Below are 27,394 nucleotides of genomic sequence, written 5' to 3' on the forward strand. Positions count from 1 at the left end.
CTCAGAATAGACTCTGCATGCGGTGTGCATGTGATAGCTGTGTTGGACAAATAAGATGGTGACTAACGAAGAAAAAAAAACAAAAACAATTTGGCCAATTTATTTCTAGTAAATTAGGCAAATGAACCAATAGACTGATAAGCATGACGGTCAACTGTATTTCGATGAAGTGGTATTACCATCAATTCATAAAAAGCATTATTTTGCAAAGGGATAATTGTTTCTCCCGGTCGTTTTGGTCGGCAACAGTTTTACATAATCGGCTATACCTCCTTTTTTTAAATCATCACCGGCTAACGGAAACCCCGCTTAGGGAAAATAGGATTTTTGAATTGGAATCAATTGTTTGGGCCCCACAAGGACAGTGTGTGTGTGTACCTCACAGATGCTGCAGTAATGTGCGGGTTCGTCCCTGGTCCTGCCGTGCCACACCAGCTCCTTGCCTGACGCCTGCAGTAGCTCCCGCAGCATCTGACACTGCTTCAATGTCCGCAGCAGACAGTACCTAGCAGAGACCGAGACACACAGGGGTTAGGTGTGTGTGTGCGTGCACGAGCGCAGGTGTGTATGAGTGAGAGGCCGAGCGAAAGAAAATTGTGTGTGTGTGAGAGGTCGAGCGAAAGGGAATTGTGTGTGTGTGTGTGTGTGTGAGACTCACTTGATCATCTGGAAGAGCTTGCTGTCGGAGACTTTGATATTCCTGGCCATGTTCCAGGAGAGGTGTATCATGGGGACAATGGACTTGTCGCTCTGCAGCTTATTCCATTCATATCGCTCTGCTGCCAGCTTATACTGGTACGCTGAGGAGGGAGGGAGAGAGAGAGAGAGAGAGAGATAGAGAGAGAGAGAGAGAGAGCGGGGGAGAGAGGGGGAGGAAGAGAGAAAGAGAGAGCGGGGGAGACAGAAAGAGAGCGCAAGAGAGAGGGGGAGGAAGATAAAGTGAAAGTGAGGGAGACAGAGGGGGAGAGGAAGAAGGTAGAAGGGGGGTATTAATGACAATATCATTTCAATTTCACAATGTCAAGACTTGTCAGAATCCATCTATCATATTTAAATGATGCTCCAACTAATTCAGCATTAAAACCCATAAAACAGCAGTGCATGTTCATATTAAGTATACCCCCTTGTTCTCCCCGTCTTACCAGTGAGGGGTCCTACGTTCCAGGCGATGTTGTTGCACCAGCCGATGGCCTGGACCCAGTGGACGGTGCCCGTGTTGAGCCACACCAGGTCTCCGGGGCGCTGGATGAAGCGGTAGACGGGGACATCTGCCTCGTACAGGTCCTCCAGGTTGGGCCACCATGAACCCATCAGGAAGTTGATGTTGTTCCTGGAGGAGAGAGACACACAGGATGTTAGAAATACAATTACTGCCGATTCCTTGCAGTTCATCAAATCAAATAGATTGTTACATCATCAATGAATGATTGTTACGTCATCAATGAATGATTGTTACGTCATCAATGAACGATTGTTACGTCATCAATGAACGATTGTTACGTCATCACTGAACGATTGTTACGTCATCACGATTGTTACGTCATCACTGAACGATTGTTACGATTGTTACGTCATCAATGAACGATTGTTACGTCATCAATGAACGATTGTTACGTCATCACTGAACGATTGTTACGTAATCAATGAACGATTGTTACGTCATCAATGAACGATTGTTACATCATCAATGAACGATTGTTACATCATCAATGAACGATTGTTACATCAATGAACGATTGTTACATCAATGAATGATTGTTACATCATCAATGAATGATAGTTACATCATCAATGAATGATTGTTACATCATCAATGAATGATTGTTACATCATCAATGACTGATTGTTACATCATCAATGAATGATTGGTACATCATCAATGAATGAAAATATGAAAAAATGATTATACTTTTATTAGCATTAGGTCCACTACAGTCAAAGCAGAGTTAGACGTGTCTGTGACTTCAGATTGTATTGGCTGTAAACAGACAGAGGTAGGAGATGCACTTTGTGTTGAGTTAGAAGCAGGAGATTTTTGTTGACATACTTTTCACAGAAGTCGTTAATGATTCCCCAGTAAGGCTGGGGCACAGAGAACCACTCACAGTCCCCCGGGCCGATGTTGATGTTCACTGAACAGAAGTTGTTGTTCTCTTGGTGACCTAAAAGACAAGACAAATCCCTCATAAAACAAAATGACGACAAAAAACAAATTGTGTGTCAGACCTGGAATCAAATATATGATTATTTGTTATTTAAATACATATGTTCTGTGTATTTGAGGACTTTCAAATAATGTGAATCAACCACTAAGTATTTTATTATGTTTTATTGTCACATACAACAGATGGGTGCAGTGTAATGTGTTGTTTTACAGGGTGTGTTGTTGTACAGGGTCAGACATAGTAGTATGATAGGTGTTGTTTTACAGGGTCAGTCATAGTAGTATGATAGGTGTTGTTTTACAGGGTCAGCCATAGTAGTACGATAGGTGTTGTTTTACAGGGTCAGCCATAGTAGTACGATAGGTGTTGTTTTACAGGGTCAGCCATAGTAGTATGATAGGTGCAGTGTAATGTGTTGTTGTACAGGGTCAGTCATAGTAGTATGATAGGTACAGTGTAATGTGTTGTTGTACAGGGTCAGACATAGTAGTATGATAGGTGTTGTTTTACAGGGTCAGTCATAGTAGTATGATAGGTGTTGTTTTACAGGGTCAGCCATAGTAGAATGATAGGTGTTGTTTTACAGGGTCAGCCATAGTAGTATGATAGGTGTTGTTTTACAGGGTCAGCCATAGTAGAATGATAGGTGTTGTTTTACAGGGTCAGCCATAGTAGTATGATAGGTGTTGTTTTACAGGTTCAGACATAGTAGTATGATAGGTGTTGTTTTACAGGGTCAGTCATAGTAGTATGATAGGTGCAGTGTAATGTGTTGTTTTACAGGGTCAGCCATAGTAGTATGATAGGTGTTGTTTTATAGGGTCAGCCATAGTAGTATGATAGGTGCAGTGTAATGTGTTGTTTTACAGGGTCAGTCATAGTAGTATGATAGGTGTTGTTTTACAGGGTCAGCCATAGTAGTATGATAGGTGTTGTTTTACAGGGTCAGCCATAGTAGAATGATAGGTGTTGTTTTACAGGGTCAGTCATAGTAGTATGATAGGTGTTGTTTTACAGGGTCAGCCATAGTAGTACGATAGGTGTTGTTTTACAGGGTCAGTCATAGTAGTATGATAGGTGTTGTTTTACAGGGTCAGTGATAGTAGTATGATAGGTGTTGTTTTACAGGGTCAGTCATAGTAGTATGATAGGTGCAGTGTAATGTGTTGTTTTACAGGGTCAGTCATAGTAGTATGATAGGTGTTGTTTTACAGGGTCAGCCATAGTAGTATGATAGGTGTTGTTTTACAGGGTCAGTCATAGTAGTATGATAGGTGCAGTGTAATGTGTTGTTGTACAGGGTCAGTCATAGTAGTATGATAGGTGTTGTTTTACAGGGTCAGCCATAGTAGTATGATAGGTGTTGTTTTACAGGGTCAGTCATAGTAGTATGATAGGTGCAGTGTAATGTGTTGTTTTACAGGGTCAGTCATAGTAGTATGATAGGTGTTGTTTTACAGGGTCAGTCATAGTAGTATGATAGGTGTTGTTTTACAGGGTCAGACATAGTAGTATGATAGGTGTTGTTTTACAGGTTCAGACATAGTAGTATGATAGGTGTTGTTTTACAGGGTCAGTCATAGTAGTATGATAGGTGTTGTTTTACAGGTTCAGACATAGTAGTATGATAGGTGTTGTTTTACAGGGTCAGTCATAGTAGTATGATAGGTGTTGTTTTACAGGGTCAGTCATAGTAGTATGATAGGTGCAGTGTAATGTGTTGTTGTACAGGGTCAGTCATAGTAGTATGATAGGTGTTGTTTTACAGGTTGTTTTACAGTCATAGTAGTATGATAGGTGTTGTTTTACAGGGTCAGCCATAGTAGTATGATAGGTGTTGTTTTACAGGGTCAGCCATAGTAGTATGATAGGTGTTGTTTTACAGGGTCAGACATAGTAGTATGATAGGTGTTGTTTTACAGGGTCAGTCATAGTAGTATGATTGGTGTTGTTTTACAGGGTCAGTCATAGTAGTATGATAGGTGCAGTGTAATGTGTTGTTTTACAGGGTCAGTCATAGTAGTATGATAGGTGTTGTTTTAAAGGGTCAGTCATAGTAGTATGATAGGTGTTGTTTTACAGGGTCAGTCATAGTAGTATGATAGGTGTTGTTTTACAGGGTCAGACATAGTAGTATGATAGGTGTTGTTTTACAGGGTCAGCCATAGTAGTATGATAGGTGTTGTTTTACAGGGTCAGCCATAGTAGTATGATAGGTACAGTGTAATGTGTTGTTTTACAGGGTCAGTCATAGTAGTATGATAGGTGTTGTTTTACAGGGTCAGCCATAGTAGTATGATAGGTGTTGTTTTACAGGGTCAGCCATAGTAGTATGATAGGTGTTGTTTTACAGGGTCAGCCATAGTAGTATGATAGGTGTTGTTTTACAGGGTCAGTCATAGTAGTATGATAGGTACAGTGTAATGTGTTGTTTTACAGGGTCAGACATAGTAGTATGATAGGTGTTGTTTTACAGGGTCAGTCATAGTAGTATGATAGGTGCTGTTTTACAGGGTCAGCCATAGTAGTATGATAGGTGTTGTTTTACAGGGTCAGCCATAGTAGTATGATAGGTGTTGTTTTACAGGGTCAGTCATAGTAGTATGATAGGTGTTGTTTTACAGGGTCAGCCATAGTAGTATGATAGGTGTTGTTTTACAGGGTCAGCCATAGTAGTATGATAGGTGTTGTTTTACAGGGTCAGTCATAGTAGTATGATAGGTGTTGTTTTACAGGGTCAGTGATAGTAGTATGATAGGTGTTGTTTTATAGGGTCAGTCATAGTAGTATGATAGATGCAGTGTAATGTGTTGTTTTACAGGGTCAGTCATAGTAGTATGGCGTCCCTAGAGCAAATTAGGGTTAAGTGCCTTGCTCAAGTGCACGTTGACAGGTTTTTCACCTTGTCGGCTCAGGTATTCAAACCAGCGACCTTTCGGTTACTGGCCCAGTGCTCAAATACCTGGGTTAAATGCATGGGACTTAATTTGAGTCAGTGGATTAGAGTATTTCTAAATACATTCCAATATTCAACTCCTCGTCTTAAAAACAAACAAAACATTTCAATATTTACTTGGAAATGTGAAAGTAACGTAGATATTTGAAATAGTATCTGAACCCAGGTCTGGTGTTTGTGTTGCATTTAGGTGTGTGTGTGTACAGTGTGTATGAGTGCATCTGTGTCTGTGTGTACCTGGCGTCCTGCTCCCAGGGACCTTCATGTAAAGCTGGACAGTGTTCATGCCCAGGATGGTGTGTCCTACGTGGCTGAGCAGGTTTCCAGCAGACACCACCCTGGCAAAGGCTGGCAGCTTACTGAGCTCCTGCAGATGCAGTTTCCACCTTGGATGAGGTCAGAGGGCAAGGGTCAGCACTAAACTCTACTGCACAGACACACACCGCACCCAACCTCAGAGATCCTCATCATGATAACAATGCCTAATCCAAAACCAGCCCTTCTCCCTTAAGCCATACCTCGTGTCTTTTTCTACAACCAAACGGTCTGGAGACAGCTCCACCTGTAGACCCTAACCAGTCTGTTTTTGGACCATATGATATAATCTGGTTTACATGAAAAGGTCAAGCTAAAGTCTCTCGTTAACAGAACTACATAATGTTGTCAGTGAGAGTTGTGTGGAACACTTACTTCCTATCGTCAGACAGGTCGATGTTGGTGCCAAACTTGATGTGTTTGAAGGGCCCTTTCTTCCGGCACGCCACACTGCAGGATCATGGGAGATGTAGTTTAGCCAGAGCAGAGCGATATGACACACAGACCGAGAGAGAGAGAGAGACAGACGGCCAGGGAGGGAGGGAGGGACAGAGACAGACAGAGGGCATCTTACCTCTCTGCGCTGGCTGCCTCTGCTTCCAGCTCCATCTTCTTCTCCTCCTGGGAAATACATTCAATATAGATTTACGTTGTCTAGTTTAAGTGACAGAGTGAGGAGAGAACATGTGAATATTCAGTGTCTGACAGGGGTTGGTTCTCAGCACAGTGAGCACACGGCCTTTCAGAGAACAGGACCCAGCTCAAAACTCCGTGAGTCTCTAATCAACAAGGCCTTGTATTGAGAGCATTTGCAATAGTGATGGTTCTCTGTGTCGGTCTGTCTGTGTGCCTGTATCCTTCAGCCGCTCCCTCTACTAACCCGTAGTGAATCCTGGAAGGACGACGCCTGGTATTGGGCGTACTTGGCGATGGTGGTGTGTGACTGGCTGCTCTGGCAGCGCCACATCTTCCTGGTGCCGCTCAGGTCCCAGTTCTCATCGGTGGGCTGAGACAGCTGAGTCCGCACCTCCACCAGGTGGTCTGGGTTAGCCTCCACCAGGGTCTTAGTAGAGAACAGACCCAGGTCTGACAGAGTGGACAGGGTGGGGGAGAAGGGTGGAGGGAGAGAGAGACGGGTGGAGGGAGAGAGAGACAGAGCGAGAGAGACGGGTGGAGGGAGAGAGAGACAGAGCGAGAGAGAAGGGTGGAGGGAGAGAGAGACAGAGAGCGAGAGAAGGGTGGGGGGAGAGAGAGACAGAGAGCGAGAGAAGGGTGGAGGGAGAGAGAGACAGAGAGCGAGAGAAGGGTGGAGGGAGAGAGAGACAGAGAGCGAGAGAAGGGTGGAGGGAGAGAGAGACGTGTGGAGGGAGAGAGAGACAGAGAGAGAAGGGTGGAGGGATGGAAAACAGCGAGGGAGAGGAAAGAAGTGGGAGACAGAGAAAGGGATGGGAAATGAGGAAAAGTGGAGAGATATTAGAGAAAGGTGATGTTTAGTAAACTCACAACTTGCATCTCTCTCCCTCCACCCTTCTCTGGCTGAAAAGTATTTCCCAGTGCAGTAAAACAAAGAGTTCAGAAGCACTCTAGCTTAATGAAATTCAAACTATTTATCCATCCAGATATTTTGAGTGAGTTTCAAGCAGGTGCACTAGGGGCACCATACTACTATGACTGACCCTGTAAAACAACACATTACACTGCACCTATCATACTACTATGACTGACCCTGTAAAACAACACCTATCATACTACTATGACTGACCCTGTAAAACAACACCTATCATACTACTATGACTGACCCTGTAAAACAACACCTATCATACTACTATGTCTGACCCTGTAAAACAACACCTATCATACTACTATGTCTGAACCTGTAAAACAACACCTATCACACTACTATGTCTGACCCTGTAAAACAGCACATTACACTGTACCTATCATACTACTACGGCTGACCCTGTAAAACAACACCTATCATACTACTACGGCTGACCCTGTAAAACAACACATTACACTGCACCTATCCAGTGTGTGTTGATGTGGCATGCAACAGTAGAGAACTGATCGAGTGAGGGAGCCAATATATTTTCTATGCAGCAAATACTTTACTCCACATGCTACATTGAATGTAATGACACTCTCTGCCGGCAGGTTGTGCTGTTCTCAAACATGTAAAGTTGTTCAACAGACACACATACACACACCCCCCAAGCTAGTGAATGAATGCAAACACACACACACACACACACACACACACACACACACACACACACACACACACACACACAGCTTCAGTACGTTAAACAAAAATGAGACAGAAGGACTAGACAGTTGACTTGTATTTATTCTGCTGGACTGGAATGCCACCAGCAGCAGTACTGTGTGTAATGGCGGTATATGACTGCCAGCCGTGTGTGTAACTCACCCAGTTTGAGCGCCCCGGCCAGCCCTCTGATGACAGTGACAGGGTTGGAGGGGTTGGTGCAGAACTGATGAAGCGGAGGGAAGAAGGCATCTCTCTTATTCTCCAGCTACACACCATGGGAGAAACAGACAGGTCAGAGACCACACACACACACACACACACACACACACACACACACACACACTCTAATGTTGAGTATAGCCAAACCACACTACCAAACTGTAACCAACTGACTACCAAATGATTTACATTTTAGTAATTTAGCAGATGCTCTTATCCAGAGCAACATACAGGAGCAATTAGGGTTAAGTGCATTGCTCAAGGGCACATCGACAGAGCCTTGTCAGCCCGGGCATTCGAACCAGCAACCTTTCAGTTACTGGCCAAACGCTCTTACCTCTAACCACCAGCCCCCCCCCCCCCAGCCCACCCTCTAACCACCAGCTCACCCTCTAACCACCAGCCCACCTGCTGCCCTAAATGTTGCCTTGAAATGCAAACTAGACCATTAGTTGTAATAAACACTAAGACCATAGAGCCCAGATCAGCCATAGAGCCCGGGCCAGCCATAGAGCCCGGCCCAGCCATAGAGCCCAGGCCAGCCATAGAGCCCAGGCCAGCCATAGAGCCCAGGCCAGCCATAGAGCCCAGGCCAGCCATAGAGCCCAGGCCAGCCATAGAGCCCAGGCCAGCCATAGAGCCCAGGCCAGCCAGAGTAAAAAGCACAGGAATGAAATCCCAACCAGGGTTTCTGTTAGGAAAATGTGGCGCAGGATATTTGACCGGCAACATTTTAAATTTACCGGACCCATATGCATAACCTGATTAGGGCGTCCACCCACAGTGCTCAGAGTGACATCACACTTAGAATATGGTAATTCATATTAACAGAACATGCAGGTCGAGGATGCAACTTTAAAAAGTAATGAGTCTGACACAACAAACAGATCAGAACGTTTATCTTAAAATATTAATAAGCTATTATTTATTCACATTACAAGCGCAGCAATGCGCACAAGACAGTAGTAGGCTACAGGTGAATGTTTGTTCCATAATGCAAATGGCAGGAAACCACAGTGTCAAAAGGGCGCCTGTCACACAAACGGTTAGAAATGTAGAAAGAGAGGAGATCCAATAGGCTACTTTGAAGACATGCCTCATATGTTTTCAAATATTCAGGTTTCAAACACTTAAGCAGGCACAGCCTACTGCCGTCAGCTCATTGCAAAGTGGCGTGTGACACGCTGATGAAACCTGCCTTCTGATGGTTGTTTGAGATGCTGCAGCAGCAGCTCTCACGCTGTCTGACAGATTTACTGCTCCTCTGTATCTGTATGTTGTATGCGTGTGATCCTACACACACACACACAAATTTAATTCCACTAAATTATGCAAAAAAAGCCTCATTTCACAGTGGGATCTTTTCTTCTTCGCCAATTTCATTCATCTGCTTTTCTAAAAATAAAAATAGTCCAAAAGCCGACTATTACAGGCTAACGGAAACCCTAATCCCAACATACAGACATGAGTAAAAACCCTCACAGCTATTTACTCACGTAGATACTGGGTGTGGAGGGGTTGAGTTTGTCCTTCGGCAGCGAGGGTGAGGGGGGCAGGGGGGGCCTGGGCGGGGGACACTGATCAAGGAGGATACTGCTGCTGGACAGGCCATTCTTCCCCAGGTTCCTAAAGACACGGGGGGGGGGGATGATATAGAGGAAACACCAGGTCTCAGAAACAGTATTTTTAAACTGTTCCAATAACAATGCTTTTTGTTGTATCTCTCCTCTTTAATTGGCTAGGTGAGACAGCACAGATCACTTTTCAGCTAATAGCAGCAGCACAAACCAACACGATGAGTCTAGACATGCATTGTGGAGCGGAAAACACTTAAAACAGATCACCGTTAAAACAGATTCCAGATTAACTGGTACTATGGCTATGTTTACACAGGCAGTCCAATTCAGACAAACAGTTTTTATTTGACTTTTGACAAATCAGATCAGCTTTGGGGAAAAAGCTCCCCCTGTGCTTTGGGGAAAAAATAAATCTGATGTGAAAATTTGGTCTAAACACCAAATAGTGAGAAAGAAAAAAGATTATAATTGGGCTACCTGTGTAAACAGCCTATTGAAGTGCTTCAGTAAGAGAAAGAAGCCTAGAGAAGCAGTTAACCAAAGCTCCAGTCATATACAGAGCTGTAGATGTACAGTAGAATAACAGCTATGGCTTAGGTTGTGTACACACAGGGCTTACTGCTCAGGAACTCTACAGCCCTGTCAGTTCCTGGCCACTTCATGTAGACACTAAACAGATGTGCTAAAAACAAATAATCCATCCATCCAGAAACATCCCCTAGGGCCCAGCCTAGTCACTGGTGTCCACCCGAGGACATCCCCCTAGCCTATCAGAGAGGAAAGCTAGTGGAGATCTGCCATGTTCATCATGTCCAGGTTCTTCAGATCTATACTTTTTATTGATTGTATTTAACTAGGCAAGTCAGTTAAGAACAAATTCTTATTTACAATGACAGTGGGTTGGTTAACTGCCCTGTTCAGGGGCAGATGACAGATTGTTACCTTGTCAGCTCAGGGATTCGATCTAGCAACCTTTCAGTTACTAGTCCAACACTCTAACCACTAGGCTACCTGCCGCCCCCTAATGAACACAACACTGATACAACTATTTGGTAACCCAGAGCGGAACGTAACAGGTAAGGCTAACTAAGGGTTAACAAAAAAGCTAACTAAGGGTTAACTAAAAGGCTAACTAAAAGGGTTAACTAAAAGGGTTAACTAAAAGGGTTAACTAAAAGGTTAACTAAAAGGTTAACTAAAGGGTTAACTAAAAGGCTAACTAAAGGGTTAACTAAAAGGCTAACTAAAAGGCTAACTAAGGGTTAACTAAAAGGTTAACTAAGGGTTAACTAAAATGTTAACTAAAGGGTTAACTAAAAGGCTAACTAAAGGGTTAACTAAAAGGCTAACTAAAAGGCTAACTAAGGGTTAACAAAAAAGCTAACTAAGGGTTAACTAAAGGGTTAACTAAAAGGCTAACTAAAAGGGTTAACTAAAAGGCTAACTAAAAGGCTAACTAAAGGGTTAACTAAAAGGCTAACTAAAAGGCTAACTAAGGGTTAACTAAAAGGCTAACTAAAGGGTTAACTAAAAGGCTAACTAAGGGTTAACTAAAAGGCTAACTAAAGGGTTAACTAAAAGGCTAACTAAAGGGTTAACTAAAAGGCTAACTAAAGGGTTAACTAAAAGGCTAACTAAGGGTTAACTAAAAGGCTAACTAAAGGGTTAACTAAAAGGCTAGCCAAGGGTTAACTAAAAGGCTAACTAAAAGGCTAACTAAAGGGTTAACTAAAAGGCTAACTAAGGGTTAACTAAAAGGCTAGCCAAGGGTTAACTAAAAGGCTAACTAAAAGGCTAACTAAGGGTTAACTAAAAGGCTAACTAAAAGGTTAACTAAAGGGTTAACTAAAAGGCTAACTAAAAGGCTAACTAAAAGGCTAACTAAAAGGCTAACTAAAAGGCTAACTAAAGGGTTAACTAAAAGGCTAACTAAAGGGTTAACTAAAAGGCTAACTAAAAGGCTAACTAAAAGGCTAACTAAAAGGCTAACTAAGGGTTAACTAAAAGGCTAACTAAAAGGCTAACTAAAAGGCTAACTAAGGGTTAACTAAAAGGCTAACTAAAGGGTTAACTAAAAGGCTAACTAAAGGGTTAACTAAAGGGTTAACTAAAAGGCTAACTAAATAATTAACTAAAAGGCTAACTAAGGGTTAACTAAAAGGCTAACTAAAAGGCTAACTAAAAGGCTAACTAAGGGTTAACTAAAAGGCTAACTAAAGGGTTAACTAAAAGGCTAACTAAAGGGTTAACTAAAGGGTTAACTAAAAGGCTAACTAAATAATTAACTAAAAGGCTAACTAAGGGTTAACTAAAAGGCTAACTAAGGGTTAACTAAAAGGCTAACTAAAGGGTTAACTAAAAGGCTAACTAAGGGTTAACTAAAAGGCTAACTAAAGGGTTAACTAAAAGGCTAACTAAGGGTTAACTAAAAGGCTAACTAAGGGTTAACTAAAAGGCTAACTAATGAAAGGGGGATACCTAGTCAGTTGTACAACTGAATGAATTCAACTGAAATGTGTCTTCTACATTTAACCCAACCCCTCTGAATCCTTGCTCAGGGGCGGAACGACAGATTTTTACCTTGTCAGCTCGGGGATTCAATCCAGCAACCTTTCGGGTTACAAGTCCAGCGCTCTAACCACTAGGCTACCTGCCAACAACTAAAGGCTAACTAAGGGCTACAGGCCCTTAAGGCCAGGCTGGCTGGCTACAGCACAAAGACCTTCAAGAGGCAACTCAAACCACAGTCGTCTTTCTCACCAAAATAAATAAGTCATCAGCAACTCAGCCAGCCTGCCACCGCAGTCAGCCAGACCAGTCAGTCAGTCAGTCAGCAGCCACACCAGTCAGTCAGTCAGCCATCCAGCCACACTAGTCAGTCAGTCAGTCAGCCACACCAGTCAGCCAACCACACCAGTCAGTCAGCCAGCCACACCAGTCAGTCAGCCAGCCACACCAGTCAGTCAGTCAGCCAGCCACACCAGTCAGTCAGTCAGTCAGCCAGCCACACCAGTCAGTCAGTCAGTCAGCCACGTCAGTCAGTCAGCCACGTCAGTCAGTCAGCCACGTCAGTCAGCCAGCCACACCAGTCAGCCAGTCAGCCAGCCACACCAGTCAGTCAGTCAGTCAGCCACACCAGTCAGTCAGTCAGTCAGCCACACCAGTCAGTCAGTCAGTCAGCCACACCAGTCAGACAGCCACACCAGTCAGTCAGTCAGCCACACCAGTCAGTCAGTCAGTCAGTCAGCCACACCAGTCAGTCAGTCAGTCAGCCACACCAGTCAGTCAGTCAGTCAGCCACACCAGTCAGTCAGTCAGTCAGCCACACCAGTCAGTCAGACAGCCACACCAGTCAGTCAGTCAGCCAACTACACCAGTCAGCCAACTACACCAGTCAGCCAACTACACCAGTCAGCCACACCAGTCAGTCACACCAGTCAGTCAGTCAGCCACACCAGTCAGTCAGTCAGCCACACCAGTCAGTCAGTCAGCCACACCAGTCAGTCAGCCACACCAGTCAGTCAGCCACACCAGTCAGCCAACTACACCAGTCAGCCAACTACACCAGTCAGCCAACTACACCAGTCAGTCAGCCACACCAGTCAGCCAGCCACACCAGTCAGCCAGCCACACCAGTCAGCCACACCAGTCAGCCACACCAGTCAGCCAGCCACACCAGTCAGCCAGTCACACCAGTCACGTCAGTCACACCAGTCACGTCAGTCAGTCAGCCAGCCACACCAGTCAGTCAGTCAGTCAGTCAGTCAGCCAGCCAGCCACACCAGTCAGTCAGTCAGTCAGTCAGCCAGCCACACCAGTCAGTCAGTCAGTCAGCCACACCAGTCAGTCAGTCAGTCAGTCAGCCACACCAGTCAGTCAGTCAGTCAGCCACACCAGTCAGTCAGTCAGTCAGCCACACCAGTCAGTCAGACAGCCACACCAGTCAGTCAGTCAGTCAGTCAGTCAGTCAGTCAGCCAGCCAGCCACACCAGTCAGTCAGTCAGTCAGTCAGCCAGCCACACCAGTCAGTCAGTCAGTCAGCCACACCAGTCAGTCAGTCAGTCAGCCACACCAGTCAGTCAGTCAGTCAGCCACACCAGTCAGTCAGACAGCCACACCAGTCAGTCAGACAGCCACACCAGTCAGTCAGTCAGCCAACTACACCAGTCAGCCAACTACACCAGTCAGCCAACTACACCAGTCAGCCACACCAGTCAGCCACACCAGTCAGCCACACCAGTCAGCCAGTCAGCCACACCAGTCAGTCAGTCAGCCACACCAGTCAGTCAGTCAGCCACACCAGTCAGTCAGTCAGCCACACCAGTCAGCCAGCCACACCAGTCAGCCACACCAGTCAGCCAACTACACCAGTCAGCCAACTACACCAGTCAGTCAGCCACACCAGTCAGCCAGCCACACCAGTCAGCCACACCAGTCAGCCAGCCACACCAGTCAGCCAGTCACACCAGTCACGTCAGTCAGTCAGCCAGCCACACCAGTCAGTCAGTCAGTCAGTCAGTCAGCCAGCCAGCCACACCAGTCAGTCAGTCAGTCAGTCAGTCAGTCAGCCAGCCACACCAGTCAGTCAGTCAGCCAGCCACACCAGTCAGTCAGTCAGTCAGCCAGTCAGTCAGTCAGTCAGTCAGTCAGTCAGTCAGTCAGTCAGCCACACCAGTCAGTCAGCCACACCAGTCAGTCAGCCACACCAGTCAGCTCCATGTGACTCTAGTTAGTATGACATTTACAATGAAACACTGCATAACAACACACAGCCTTTACCACATCCATACATACACTCCGATCAAAACGCAAATTGGCTACAATTGAAGTGTGATGTGACAGAAGGATATGATGTCCTACCTGCATGCTTTGAGCACCTGGTTTGAGCTGGGGTAGATGGATACTGAGGACCATGAGGCCAGGGCTGGCCTTCTATGAGACAGCTCAGTGGGATCCACCTTGACTGGGCTGCGAGAGTCCTCTAGCCCCTTACCATTGACCTGTGGGGTAGTGGTGGTACCGGTGGTTCCGCTGTTGGGCGTGCTGCTGTTAAGGCTGGCGAGGTTGGTGGCTGTGGGGGGGTTAGTGGAGCGGTGGGGGGAGGGGGTGGTGACGGACATGGCTGAGAGGGGCGAGGAAGCCACAGAGTGTTCCGACAGGGGTTTGGGACCTCCATGGTGGACACCCGGGTGGATGTTGTTGACCTTGATGTTATCGTCCGTGGTGGCTCCTTGATTAACGCCACGATGATGATTATTATTACTATCGTGGTTTTCATCATCTTTATTATTGTCCTTTCCTCTGAGCAAGGCTGAGAGCTGAGGGTCGTCTGAACTGAACGCGCCCGGAGGAGGAGAGCCGGGCTGGGATTGGCTCCCCGAGCTGTACGTGGTGGTCACCGCCCCCTGCTGGATGTGATTAGCCAATCCATGTGTAAGGGCGGTGAGACTGGGACTGGGACTGAGCAGTGTCCCTGCAGGGGTAGCCAATCCGCTGCTGATTCCTAAAGGCGTGGTCTCTTTGGTTTGGGCCTCTGAGGTAGTGGTGGTGGAGGGGAGGGGAGAGGAGGGGAGATAGTTGGGGGCACCGCCCCTCTGTGGCGAAGAGGAGAAGGAGGAGAGGGAGGAACAGGAGGAGGAAGAGGAGGCAGGGCAGGGCCCGGTGGAATGTCCGACCTGATTTAGACTTTGAGCACCAGGGCCAGCTGCCTGGGTGGGATGGGAGGGGGAGGAAGGGTGTTCTCCATTGGGACCTGCCGAATATGAACCTGGACCTTTGTGAAGCCCCTGACGGAGAAACAAAACAGCAACGAACAGAGGGTGAGACAAAACAGCAACGAACAGAGTGTGAGACAAAACAGCAACAAACAGAGGGTGAGACAAAACAGCAACAAACATTAGAGAGTGAGACATAACAGCAACAAACATTAGAGAGTGAGACATAACAGCAACAAACATTAGAGAGTGAGACAAAACAGCAACAAACATTGAGACAAAACAGCAACAAACAGAGAGTGAGACAAAACAGCAACAAACATTAGAGAGTGAGACAAAACAGCAACAAACAGAGAGTGAGACAAAACAGCAACAAACATTAGAGAGTGAGACAAAACAGCAACAAACAAAACAGCAACAAACATTAGAGAGTGAGACAAAACAGCAACAAACATTAGAGAGTGAGACAAAACAGCAACAAACATTAGAGAGTGAGACAAAACAGCAACGGACATTAGAGAGTGAGACAAAACAGCAACGAACATTAGAGAGTGAGACAAAACAGCAACGAACATTAGAGAGTGAGACAAAACAAGAAAGAGTGAGTGAGACCAAGTCAACAGCAACGAACATTAGAGAGTGAGACAAAACAAGAAAGAGTGAGTGAGACCAAGTCTGAGCAAAAGAGAGCTAGAACGAAGGAGATTAGACAGACAATATGAGCAGCTCAACTGAGACAGTACCATCAATATGTACCTCAGGGGAGTTGGTGTGTTGCTGGCTCTTCCAGGCCTCCTCTGCATTACTGGTACTGTTACTGCGGTGACTGGTGGTGTTGCTGGTGGGGGTATTGGTACTACTAGTGTTGTTGCTGGTAGGGGTACTGGTATCACTAGCGGCTGTGCAGTTGTGAGGTAGACAGTTCTGCTGCAGGTAAGGCACGTTTCTGTTACTCCTGCTACTTCCCGTTAGACCCCCCGGTAAAGTCCCTGCACCCGGTAAACCGGGAGTGTGATTATTGCCCATGGTCCCCGCCTCCTGATTACCTAGCTGTCCCAGGTGACTTAAAGATAAATGTCCGTTGGCCATTGGCTGAGGAGTGCAGGGAGGGTGGGCTGTGGTGTGACTGACAGGTGAAGTCCGAGAGAGGGGGTGAGGTGAGGGGAGGGAGTTTGGGGATAGCGAGGGAACGTTGGGTAGTGTGGGCCACAACTGGCCTGCTGCCTGCTGTTTCACCTAAAAAATAAAAATGGAGAGATGGGAGAGAAAAGCATAGTTACTGGAAATAAATGTTTAATTATTTATTTATTTAAACTGTACTAGACTAAACTATACTAGCACGTCTTTTTCTTATATATAGCACTCCAAATGTCTTTAAACACTGGAATGGAACGACGGCTTAAGTTATTCATACATAAAGCCACAGGTTTGTTTGAGTGTGTATGTACCTGCTGTCGATGCTGCTGCATGAGGGAGACCTGGTTTTCCAGCTGATCCAGCATCTGTACCTGTGGTGGTTTCAGACTGGTCCGGTGGGTCCGGAGCTGATCCAGGAGCTAGAGGTGGAGGGAAAGATATTTAGAACCATCCTTAACTATTTATATTCTGAATGGTTTCGCTTAAGACTTTTATTCTTATTATTCAGTCCTCAAGTTGCTTTGGAAAAGCATTAAAACCCAGCAAAGCTGATTGATGCTCCACAGCGTCAAACACTGATGTCATTTTGAATCCTGAATCTCCCCCTGTGTGTTTATACTAGAGACATACTGTTGAGCTGCAGCTCCTCCTGTGTGTTTATACTAGAGACATACCGTTGAGCTGCAGCTCCCCCTGTGTGTTTATACTAGAGACCTACCGTTGAGCTGCGGCTCCCCCTGTGTGTTTATACTAGAGACATACTGTTGAGCTGCGGCTCCCCCTGTGTGTTTATACTAGAGACATGCCGTTAAGCTGCAGCTCCCCCTGTGTGTTTATACTAGAGACATGCCGTTAAGCTGCAGCTCCCCCTGTGTGTTTATACTAGAGACATACTGTTGAGCTGCAGCTCCCCCTGTGTGTTTATACTAGAGACATACCGTTGAGCTGCAGCTCCCCCTGTGTGTTTATACTAGAGACATACGCAGCTCCCCCTGTGTGTTTATACTAGAGACATACCGTTGAGCTGCAGCTCCCCCTGTGTGTTTATACTAGAGACATACCGTTGAGCTGCAGCTCCCCCTGTGTGTTTATACTAGAGACATACTGTTGAGCTGCGGCTCCCCCTGTGTGTTTATACTAGAGACATACTGTTGAGCTGCGGCTCCCCCTGTGTGTTTATACTAGAGACCTACTGTTGAGCTGCAGCTCCCCCTGTGTGTTTATACTAGAGACCTACCGTTGAGCTGCAGCTCCCCCTGTGTGTTTATACTAGAGACCTACCGTTGAGCTGCAGCTCCTCCTGTGTGTTTATACTAGAGACATACTGTTGAGCTGCAGCTCCCCCTGTGTGTTTATTTCCCCTGGTATAAAATGTGCACCTATTCCATAACATGGGGCTTGTGAAAGCTGACTTTTTCTACACGAGAGGATCCGGACAAGAGAATCGTCATGATATCGTCTAAAACCTGAACCATGTAAGCTACAAACTACACTGAACAAAAAATATAAACGCAACATGTAAAGTGTCGGTCCCATGTTTCTCAAATTGAAAAAAAAAAAAAAAAAAACACAGAAATGTTCCATATAAAGATAATTTTCTTTCAAATGTTGTGAAAATGTGTTTACATCCCTGTTAGTGAGCATTTCTCCTTTGCCAAGATAATTCATCCACCTGACAGATGTGGCATGTCAAGAAGTTGATTAAACAGCACGATCATTACACAGGTACACCTTGTGCCGGGGACAATAAAAACGCCACTAAATTGGGCAGTTTTGTCACACAACACAATGCAACAGATGACTCAAGTTTTGAGGGAGCGTGCAATTGGCATGCAGACTGCAGGAATGTCCACCAGAGCTGTTGCCAGAGATTTGAATGTTAATTTATCTACTATAAGCCGCCTCCAACGTCATTTTAGAGAATTTAGCAGCACATCCAACCGGCCTCACAACTGAAGACCACGTGGTACCAAGCCTGTATCAACATGTCTGACAGTGTGTTCCAGTTCCTGGCAATGCCCATCAACTTTGCATAGCCATTGAAGAGGAGTGCAACAACATTCCACAGGCCACAATCAACAGCCTGATCAACTTTATGCGAAGGAGATGTGTCGCCATGTATGAGGTGGTCACACCAGATACTGACTGGTTTTCTGATCCATATCTGTGACCAACAGATGCATATCTGTATTCCCAGTCGTAAAATACATAGATTAGGGCCTAATTAATTGATTTCAATTGACTGATTTCTTTATATGAATCTACAGTAAAATCTTTGAAAAAAAATATATAAACCCAACATGCAACAATTTCAGTGTATTATGTCACCATTATGGAAAGGGGAGACTCTCACAAACACAATAGTGTCAGTTGTTTGGCTCTACGACACCCACACATTTTACGGACATTCTGACTTTGAAGAAGTCTTCTCACAAAACCAACTGTCCAGACCAAATTGTTGGAGCTACAAACAAATGTCACCAATAACAAATAGGGACGCTCTCTAACACAAAGGTGTCGTTTGATTAGCTCTACGTCGCACACAAACTTCAGGGGGCGTCGTCTGAAGGTAACCCAGAACCAGTGGTGTAAAGTGCTTACGTTAAAGTACTACTTAAGTCGTTTTTTGGGGGTATCTGTACTTTAATTTACTATTTATATATATATTTTATTTAACTCTTACTTTACTACATTCCTAAAGAAAATGTACTTTTTACTCCATACATTTTCCCTGACAACTAAAAGTACTTTGAAAGTACATTTCAAATGCTTATCAGGACAGGAAAATGGTCCAATTCACAGACATCAAGAGAACATCCCTACTGCCTTTATCTGGTAGACTCAATAAACACAAATGCTTAATTTGTAAATTATGTCAGTGTTGGAGTGTGCCCCTGGCTATCCATAAATGATGTCAGTGTTGGAGTGTACCCCTGGCTATCCATAAATTATGTCAAGTGTTGGAGTGTGCCCCTGGCTATCCATAAATTATGTCAGTGTTGGAGTGTGCCCCTGGCTTCCGTAAATTATCTCAGTGTTGGAGTGTGCCCCTGGCTATCTGTAAATTATGTCAGTGTTGGAGTGTGCCCCTGGCTATCTGTAAATTACGTCAGTGTTGGAGTGTGCCCCTGGCTATCTGTAAATTACGTCAGTGTTGGAGTGTGCCCCTGGCTATCTGTAAATGATGTCAGTGTTGGAGTGTGCCCCTGGCTATCTGTAAATGATGTCAGTGTTGGAGTGTGCCCCTGGCTATCTGTAAATGATGTCAGTGTTGGAGTGTGCCCCTGGCTATCTGTAAATGATGTCAGTGTTGGAGTGTGCCCCTGGCTATCTGTAAATGATGTCAGTGTTGGAGTGTGCCCCTGGCTATCTGTAAATTATGTCAGTGTTGGAGTGTGCCCCTGGCTATCTGTAAATTATGTCAGTGTTGGAGTGTGCCCCTGGCTATCTGTAAATTATGTCAGTGTTGGAGTGTGCCCCTGGCTATCTGTAAATTATGTCAGTGTTGGAGTGTGCCCCTGGCTATCTGTAAATGATGTTAGTGTTGGAGTGTGCCCCTGGCTATCTGTAAATTATGTCAGTGTTGGAGTGTGCCCCTGGCTATCTGTAAATTATGTCAGTGTTGGAGTGTGCCCCTGGCTATCTGTAAATGATGTCAGTGTTGGAGTGTGCCCCTGGCTATCTGTAAATGATGTCAGTGCTGGAGTGTGCCCCTGGCTATCTGTAAATGATGTCAGTGTTGGAGTGTGCCCCTGGCTATCTGTAAATTATGTCAGTGTTGGAGTGTGCCCCTGGCTATCCGTAAATTATGTCAGTGTTGGAGTGTGCCCCTGGCTATCTGTAAATTATGTCAGTGTTGGAGTGTGCCCCTGGCTATCTGTAAATTATGTCAGTGTTGGAGTGTGCCCCTGGCTATCCGTAAAAAAAAAACATGATCGTGCCGTGTGGAATGCTTAATATAAGGAATGTGAAATTATTTATACTTTTACATTTGATACTTAAGTATATTTAAAACCAAATACTTTTACTCAAGTAGTATTTTACTGGGTGACTTTCACTTTTACTTGAGTCATTTTCTATTAATTTATCTTTACTTTTACTCAAGCATGACAATTGTGTATTTTTCTGAAAAAGTTTAATCGCGGGTAAAATGAGCCAAAAATAACATGACAAAATATGGATCTAAAATATATAAATACAAATCCTGACTCCTTAGATCTCTCAGATACAGGACAAACACTTTAAAACATTGTTCGTAAAAATCCAAATAACAGATCTTCATTGTAAAGGATTTAAACACTGTTTCCCATGCTTCTTCAATGAAGCATAAACAATTAATGAACATGCACCTGTGGAACAGTCGTTAAGACATGAACAGCTTACAGACAGGTAGGCAATTAAGGTCACAGTCATGAAAACTTAGGACAGTAAAGAGGCCTTTCTACTGACTCTGAAAAACACCAAAAGGAAGATGGCCAGGGCCCCTGCTCATCTGCGTGAACATGCCTTAGGCATGCTGCAACAAGGCATGAGGACCACAGATGTGGCCAGGGAAATAAATTGTAATGTCTGTACTGTGAGACGCCTAAGACAGCGCTACAGGGAGACAGGACGGACAGTGGCAGACCACATGTAAACAACACCTGCACAGGGTCGGTACATCCGAACATCACACCTGCGGGACAGGTACAGGATGGCAACAACAACTGCCCGAGTTACACCAGGAACGCACAATCCCTCTATCAGCGCTCAGACTGTCCGCAATAGGCTGAGAGAGGCTGGACTGGGGGCGTGTAGGCCTGTTGTCTGGTGAGGACCTGCCTTACATCACCGGCAACAACGTCGTCTACGGGCACAAACCCACCGTCGCTGGACCAGATAGGACTGGCAAAAAGTGCTCTTCACTGACGAGTCACGGTTTTGTCTCACCAGGGGTGATGGTTGGATTCACGTTTATTTTCGAAGGAATGAGCGTTACACCGAGGCCTGTACTCTGTGGAGTGGGATCGATATGGATGGTCCGTCATGGTCTGGGGCGGTGTGTCACAGCATCATCGGACTGAGCTTGTTGTCATTGCAGGCAATCTCAATGCTGCGCGTTACAGGGAAGACATCCTCCTCCTTCATGTGGTACCCTTCCTGACATGACCCTCTAGCATGACAATACCACCAGCTATACTGCTCGTTCTGTGCGTAATTTACTGCAAGACGGGAATGTCAGTGTTCTGCCATAGCCAGCGAAGGGCCCGGATCTCAATCTCATTGAGCACGGCTGACACCTGTTGGATCGGAGGGTGAGGGCTAGGGCCTTGGTGGAAGAGTGGGGTAACATCTCACAGCGAGAACTGGCAAAAGTGGTGCAGTCCATGAGGAGGAGATGCACTGCCTTAATGCAGCTGGTGGCCACATCAGATACTGACTGTTACTTTTGATTTTGAACCACCCCCGTTTGGTCGGGGACACATTATTCCATTTCTGTTATTCACATGTCTATGGAACATGTTCAGTTGATATGTCGCAGTTGTTGAAACTTGTGTTCATACAAATATTCACACATGTTAAGTTTGCTGAAAATAAACGCAGTTGACAGTGAGAGGATGTTTCTTTTTTTGCTGAGTTTATATATATATATATATATATAAAAATCGGAATGGCCGATTAATTAGGGCCGATTTCAAGTTTTCATAATCGGAAATAGTTATTTTTGGCAACAATTTGCCTTTTTTTTTATTTGTATATATATATATATATATATATATATATATATATATATATATATATATATATATATATATATATATATATATACACCTTTATTTAACTAGACAAGTCAGTAAAGAACACATTCTTATTTTCAATGACGGTCTAGGAATGGTGGGTTAACTGCCTTATTCAGGGGCAGAACAACAGATTTTCACCTTGTCAGCTCGGAGGATCCAATCTTGCAACCTTACAGTTAACTACTCCAACGCAATAACGACCTGCCTCTCTCTCGTTGCACTCCAAAAGGAGACTGCAGTATGCCAAGGTAAGTTGCTAGCTAGCATTAAACTTATCTTTTAGAAACAATCAATCATAATGCCTCGTTAACTACACATGGTTGATGATATTACTAGATATTATCTAGCGTGTCCTGCTAGATCTGACTGAGCATACAAGCATCTGACTGAGCGGTGGTAGGCAGAAGCAGGCGCGTAAACATTCATTCAAACAGCACTTTTGTGCGTTTTGCCAGCAGCTCTTCGTTGTGCGTCAAGCATTGCGCTGTTTATGACTTCAAGCCTATCAACTCCCGAGATGAGGCTGGTGTAACCGAAGTGAAATGGCTAGCTAGTTAGCGCGCGCTAATAGCATTTCAAACGTCACTCGCTCTGAGCCTTCTAGTAGTTGTTCCCCTTGCTCTGCATGGGTAACGCTGCTTCGATGGTGGCTGTTGCCGTTGTGTTGCTGGTTCGAGCCCGAGGAGAGGGACGGATGCTATACTGTTACACTGGTAATAGTAAAGTGCCTATAAGAACATCCAATAGTCAAAGGTTAATGAAATACAAATGGTATAGAGGGAAATAGTCCTATAATTCCAATAATAACTACAACCTAAAACTTCTTACCTGGGAATATTGAAGACTCGTGTTAAAAGGAACCACCAGCTTTCATATGTTCTCATGTTCTGAGCAAGGAACTGAAACATTAGCTTTCTTACATGGCACATATTGCACTTTTACTTTCTTCTCCAACACTTTGTTTTTGCATTATTTAAACCAAATTGAACATGTTTCATTATTTACTTGAGGCTAAATAGATTTTATTGATGTATTATATTAAGTTAAAATAAGTGTTAATTCAGTATTGTTGTAATTGTCATTATTAATAATATATAGATATAATTTATGTTTATGTTAATTTATGTCTAATAGATATATTTATGTTTTATTTTTATACCTACAGGGTCACAATCAAATGGCATCATCATCATCTTAAAACAATTCCATATGTTAACTTAGTAGATATTGCAATTTATGGGCGTAGACCTATAGGGGTTAACAAATACCCACCTGTAGTCTCTGTGGCGTTAGGTACCAGCTGGGGATCTGCTGTTGTACCGGGTCGTTTGTCCACAAGTCGACACCACTCTGTGCTCAGAGAAAAGAGAGATGCTCGTCAATATACCGTGTATATGTTTCATTCAGCGTCGTTCACCAGTTGTGTGACGGAGTGGACAGTTCCCAGGCTTTAGTACCAGAGCTGGATTGTAAAGGCACCACATGGATGAAAACTTACTGAAAAAGGGGCAGGACTACCTGGACATGTCCAATAAGAAACACTCACTTTAGTTATCCGTTGAAACACATTTGAATGAATGCCTTAATGAATAGGGTCAGTTGGGTGGGTAAAAGACTGAACCCTACCTTAGCTGGGCTGGTGGTGCGTTTCCTCTTGGCAGGGCTGACCTGACTGTCAGTGTGGCTGGGATGGGGAGAGGCCTGTGTCTGTACCTGGCCTCCCTCACCTCCCTGGTGGGGCTTACATGCCTGGAGGGAGGGGGGGGGTCAGGAGAGGAGGGGGGAGGCAGGAGTGGAGAGGAAGGTTATAGGGGGGAGGCAGGAGAGGAGGGGGAAGGCAGGAGAGGAAGGTTATAGGGGGGAGGCAGGAGAGGAGGGGGAAGGCAGGAGTGGAGGGTTATAGAGGGGGCAGGAGATGAGGGGTATGGGGGCAGGAGAGACCGGCGAGGAGTGGGTGGGTTATAGGGGGGAAGCAGGCGAGGAGTGGGGGGGGTGATGGGGGGGCAGGAAGGAGAGGAGGGTATAGGGGGGAGGCAGGCGAGGAGTGGGGGGGGGGGGGGGGTAGGGTGGCAGGAAGGAGAGGAGGGTATAGGGGGGAGGCAGGCGAGGAATGGGGGGGATAGGGTGGCAGGAAGGAGAGGAGGGTATAGGGGGGAGGCAGGCGAGGAGTGGGGGGGGGATAGGGTGGCAGGAAGGAGAGGAGGGTATAGGGGGGAGGCAGGCGAGGAATGGGGGGGATAGGGTGGCAGGAAGGAGAGGAGGGTATAGGGGGGAGGCAGGAGAGGAGTGGGATGGTTATGGGGGGTGGGAAGAGAGGAGGGGGGTCAGAGCAGATGCCACAATCCTGACAACAACCTAAGTGATACTTCTAATCAGGAATCTCAGAGCCAACAAACTGTGTGAAGTATTTTTTTCTTGACAAGAGGAATGCGATGAAACATAAGGAACAAAAATATCTGGGTTACCACCGTTTACCATCAAACCTTTGGTGCCAAGGTAGTTTTAATTTCAAACAGTCATCCAAGGAAAAAAAAGACAAGACATGCAAGTTGACAATGAATTAAATATTCATAGTCACTAACAGATAAACAGCATATCAGTAGTTCACATTCATTCTGTACATGTCCAACAGCTCGTCAGGGTGAGGAGATGGGGTGAGAAAAGTGACTTGACTTATGACCTGTACTGCTGTATAATGAATTACACCTAGTAAATCTACTGTATTATGAACCACACAGAGAATTACACCTAGTAAATCTACTGTATTATGAACCACACAGAGAATTACACCTAGTAAATCTACTGTATTATGAACCACACAGAGAATTACACCTAGTAAATCTACTGTATTATGAACCACACAGAGAATTGCACCTAGTAAATCTACTGTATTATGAACCACACAGAGAATTACACCTAGTAAATCTACTGTATTATGAACCACACAGAGAATTACACCTAGTAAATCTACTGTATTATGAACCACAGAGAATTACACCTAGTAAATCTACTGTATTATGAACCACACAGAGAATTACACCTAGTAAATGTACCGTATGTGAGCTTAGTGTTTGTGAGGGGGATTCTCTCAACTCCTTTGGTTTGTCTGCACTGATACAAAACGTTTCTAGATGGTCAGGTGAATGCAGATAAGGCTACAGGGCATCCACTCTACTCAACTATCCTGAATTTGCAGATCAGTGCCAATGAGGGGAGGAAGACGAGGAAAGATGAAGGTTATTAAGATGCACCAGGACAGGTTAGTTTAGGTCGTAGTAGTAGCAGGGGTTTGTTATCTGTGGGGGGGTCTCTAGAGGTCTCACCTGCTGCTGTGCCTGTGGCCCTGGGCTGCCTGCTGCAGTGTTCAGGCCCCCCTGTCTGGAGGTGAGCTCAGCGGGGATGGGCAGGCTCCACGCCTCCTCAATACTAGGAAGCATTTTACCACCCTTCCCCCCCGCAACACTACCTGTCTGAGGGTGAGCATATAGGAGGATGGGGGGGGGGGGGGGGGGGGGGGGGGGGCATAAAGACACATTTCAGTATTTCAGTACTGCTCTACGTTATGGTAGGACAACCCACTGACACTGCTGACCGAGCACCTTGTTACACTATTAGGTAATTGCACATTAAAAACAGCCTCTCCAGAGATGAGATGAGGTCAAATGAAAAATAATCACTCAAAGAATGGTCAATGCCATGACATTATGTCTTACGATTACTGGTGAGAATGTGTAGTATGGCATCAATATGAATCAGTGATCATATCTCAATGATTCAAATAAAAAAACAGAATAAATCACAGCCTGTACAATAAACAGGGACACACACAAGTATAAAATACAACTCTTCCAGAGAGTGAATCATCAGCTATAAAACACATACATACACTGTAACACAACACACAGCACTACGTTTAACAGAAAACAGCCAGTCAAATCATTTGTTTCTGCTTGGTATGTGTGTGTGTGTGTGTTTACATATCTCTGCATGTGTGTGTGTATGTATCCCTCCCTCTCTGCGTCCCTGCCTACCTGGAGCAGCTTAATGCGGTGTGTGAGGGCAGCGGTGTTGGTGCAGGCCTTGCTGCGCGTGGCGTTGATGTAACACTTGATTGCATCGTGCGGCTGCCCGCAGGACTCGTAGAGCGTGCCCAGGTCCATCCAGGCAGCCGCATGACTGTGGTCCAGCTGCACTGCACAGATGTACGCCTGCAGAGCATCCATAGGCTGGTTCTGCTGCTGGTACAGAACACTGGGGGAGGGGGGGGGGAAGAGGGGAGGGAGGGAGAGGGGAGGGAGGCAGGAGGGAGAGGGGAAGGAAGGAAGGGAAGAGAGAGAGGGGGGGAGAGAGAGGGGAAGGAAGGAAGGGTGGGAAAGAGGGGGTGGGAAAGAGAGGGGGTGGGAGAGAGAGGGGGTGGGAGAGAGAGAGGAGGGAAAGGAGAGAGGGGGTGGGTAGGAGAGAGAGGGGGTGGGAGAGAGAGGGGGTGGGAGAGAGAGGGGGTGGGAGAGAGAGGAGGGAAAGGAGAGAGGGGAGGGAGGGAAGAAGGAAGAGAGAACGTGAGAAAGAGCAAGTGATGGGGAGAGGGGGGAGTGCATGGAGTTTTTAGTGTCCTCTCTCCCTCGAGTGGCCACACGCCAAGTCTATCCATAATTAACTCTAGGGACCACTACCTCCCTCCTGTTGCCATGGCCAACACCTACAAGCCTTCAGATTGAGTAATCATTTAAAACTTCTCCAAGGATCCTACAGACAGATGATAGGTGACTACACGCTGGCTGCAGTGTGTCAGGTCTTACCCTATGGAGCACCAGGTGTCAGCGCTGGCCTCAGACTTGTCAATGGACTGTCTGTAGGAGATGAAGGCATCCTGGACTTTCCCAATACTGGAGTAGCACCTGGAGAGAACACACATTATGCTTAGTACTATCAATATGAGAGACCGAGGAAGCAAGAGGTGAGAGACCGAGAGGAAGCAAGAGTGAGACCGAGAGGAAGCAAGAGTGAGACCGAGAGGGAGCGAGAGGTGAGACGAGAAGGAGCGAGGGTGAGAGGGAGCGAGAGGTGAGACCGAGAGGGAGCGAGAGGTGAGACCGAGAGGGAGCGAGAGGTGAGCGACCGAGAGGGAGCGAGAGGTGAGCGACCGAGAGGTGAGAGACCGAGAGGTGAGAGACCGAGAGGTGAGCGACCGAGAGGTGAGAGACCGAGAGGTGAGAGACCGAGAGGTGAGAGACCGAGAGGTGAGAGACCGAGAGGTGAGCGACC

General features: G+C 45.6%; 1 protein-coding gene across 1 annotated transcript in view; it reads right to left on the reverse strand.

Moving 5' to 3' along the window:
* Positions 1 to 654: 654 nt before the first annotated feature.
* Positions 655 to 27,394, reverse strand: part of LOC139398205 (lysine-specific demethylase 6A-like) — a 45,536-nt gene continuing 18,796 nt past the window's right edge. Inside the window, exons 5-21 of the mRNA XM_071144327.1 lie at positions 26,929 to 27,027; positions 26,164 to 26,383; positions 25,456 to 25,602; positions 23,759 to 23,881; positions 23,405 to 23,482; positions 16,664 to 16,771; positions 15,972 to 16,451; positions 14,362 to 15,287; positions 9,421 to 9,550; positions 7,865 to 7,970; positions 6,317 to 6,522; positions 6,011 to 6,057; positions 5,812 to 5,886; positions 5,359 to 5,507; positions 2,048 to 2,162; positions 1,143 to 1,330; positions 655 to 800 (exon numbers count right to left, since the gene is read on the reverse strand). Of these exons, the coding sequence (XP_071000428.1) occupies positions 655 to 800; positions 1,143 to 1,330; positions 2,048 to 2,162; positions 5,359 to 5,507; positions 5,812 to 5,886; positions 6,011 to 6,057; positions 6,317 to 6,522; positions 7,865 to 7,970; positions 9,421 to 9,550; positions 14,362 to 15,287; positions 15,972 to 16,451; positions 16,664 to 16,771; positions 23,405 to 23,482; positions 23,759 to 23,881; positions 25,456 to 25,602; positions 26,164 to 26,383; positions 26,929 to 27,027 (3,343 nt within the window). The remainder of the gene's footprint in view (positions 801 to 1,142; positions 1,331 to 2,047; positions 2,163 to 5,358; positions 5,508 to 5,811; positions 5,887 to 6,010; positions 6,058 to 6,316; positions 6,523 to 7,864; positions 7,971 to 9,420; positions 9,551 to 14,361; positions 15,288 to 15,971; positions 16,452 to 16,663; positions 16,772 to 23,404; positions 23,483 to 23,758; positions 23,882 to 25,455; positions 25,603 to 26,163; positions 26,384 to 26,928; positions 27,028 to 27,394) is intronic.

The sequence above is a fragment of the Oncorhynchus clarkii genome, unplaced genomic scaffold (assembly GCF_045791955.1).
Source record: "Oncorhynchus clarkii lewisi isolate Uvic-CL-2024 unplaced genomic scaffold, UVic_Ocla_1.0 unplaced_contig_7131_pilon_pilon, whole genome shotgun sequence".
In the NCBI taxonomy this organism is placed as follows: Eukaryota; Metazoa; Chordata; class Actinopteri; order Salmoniformes; family Salmonidae; genus Oncorhynchus; species Oncorhynchus clarkii.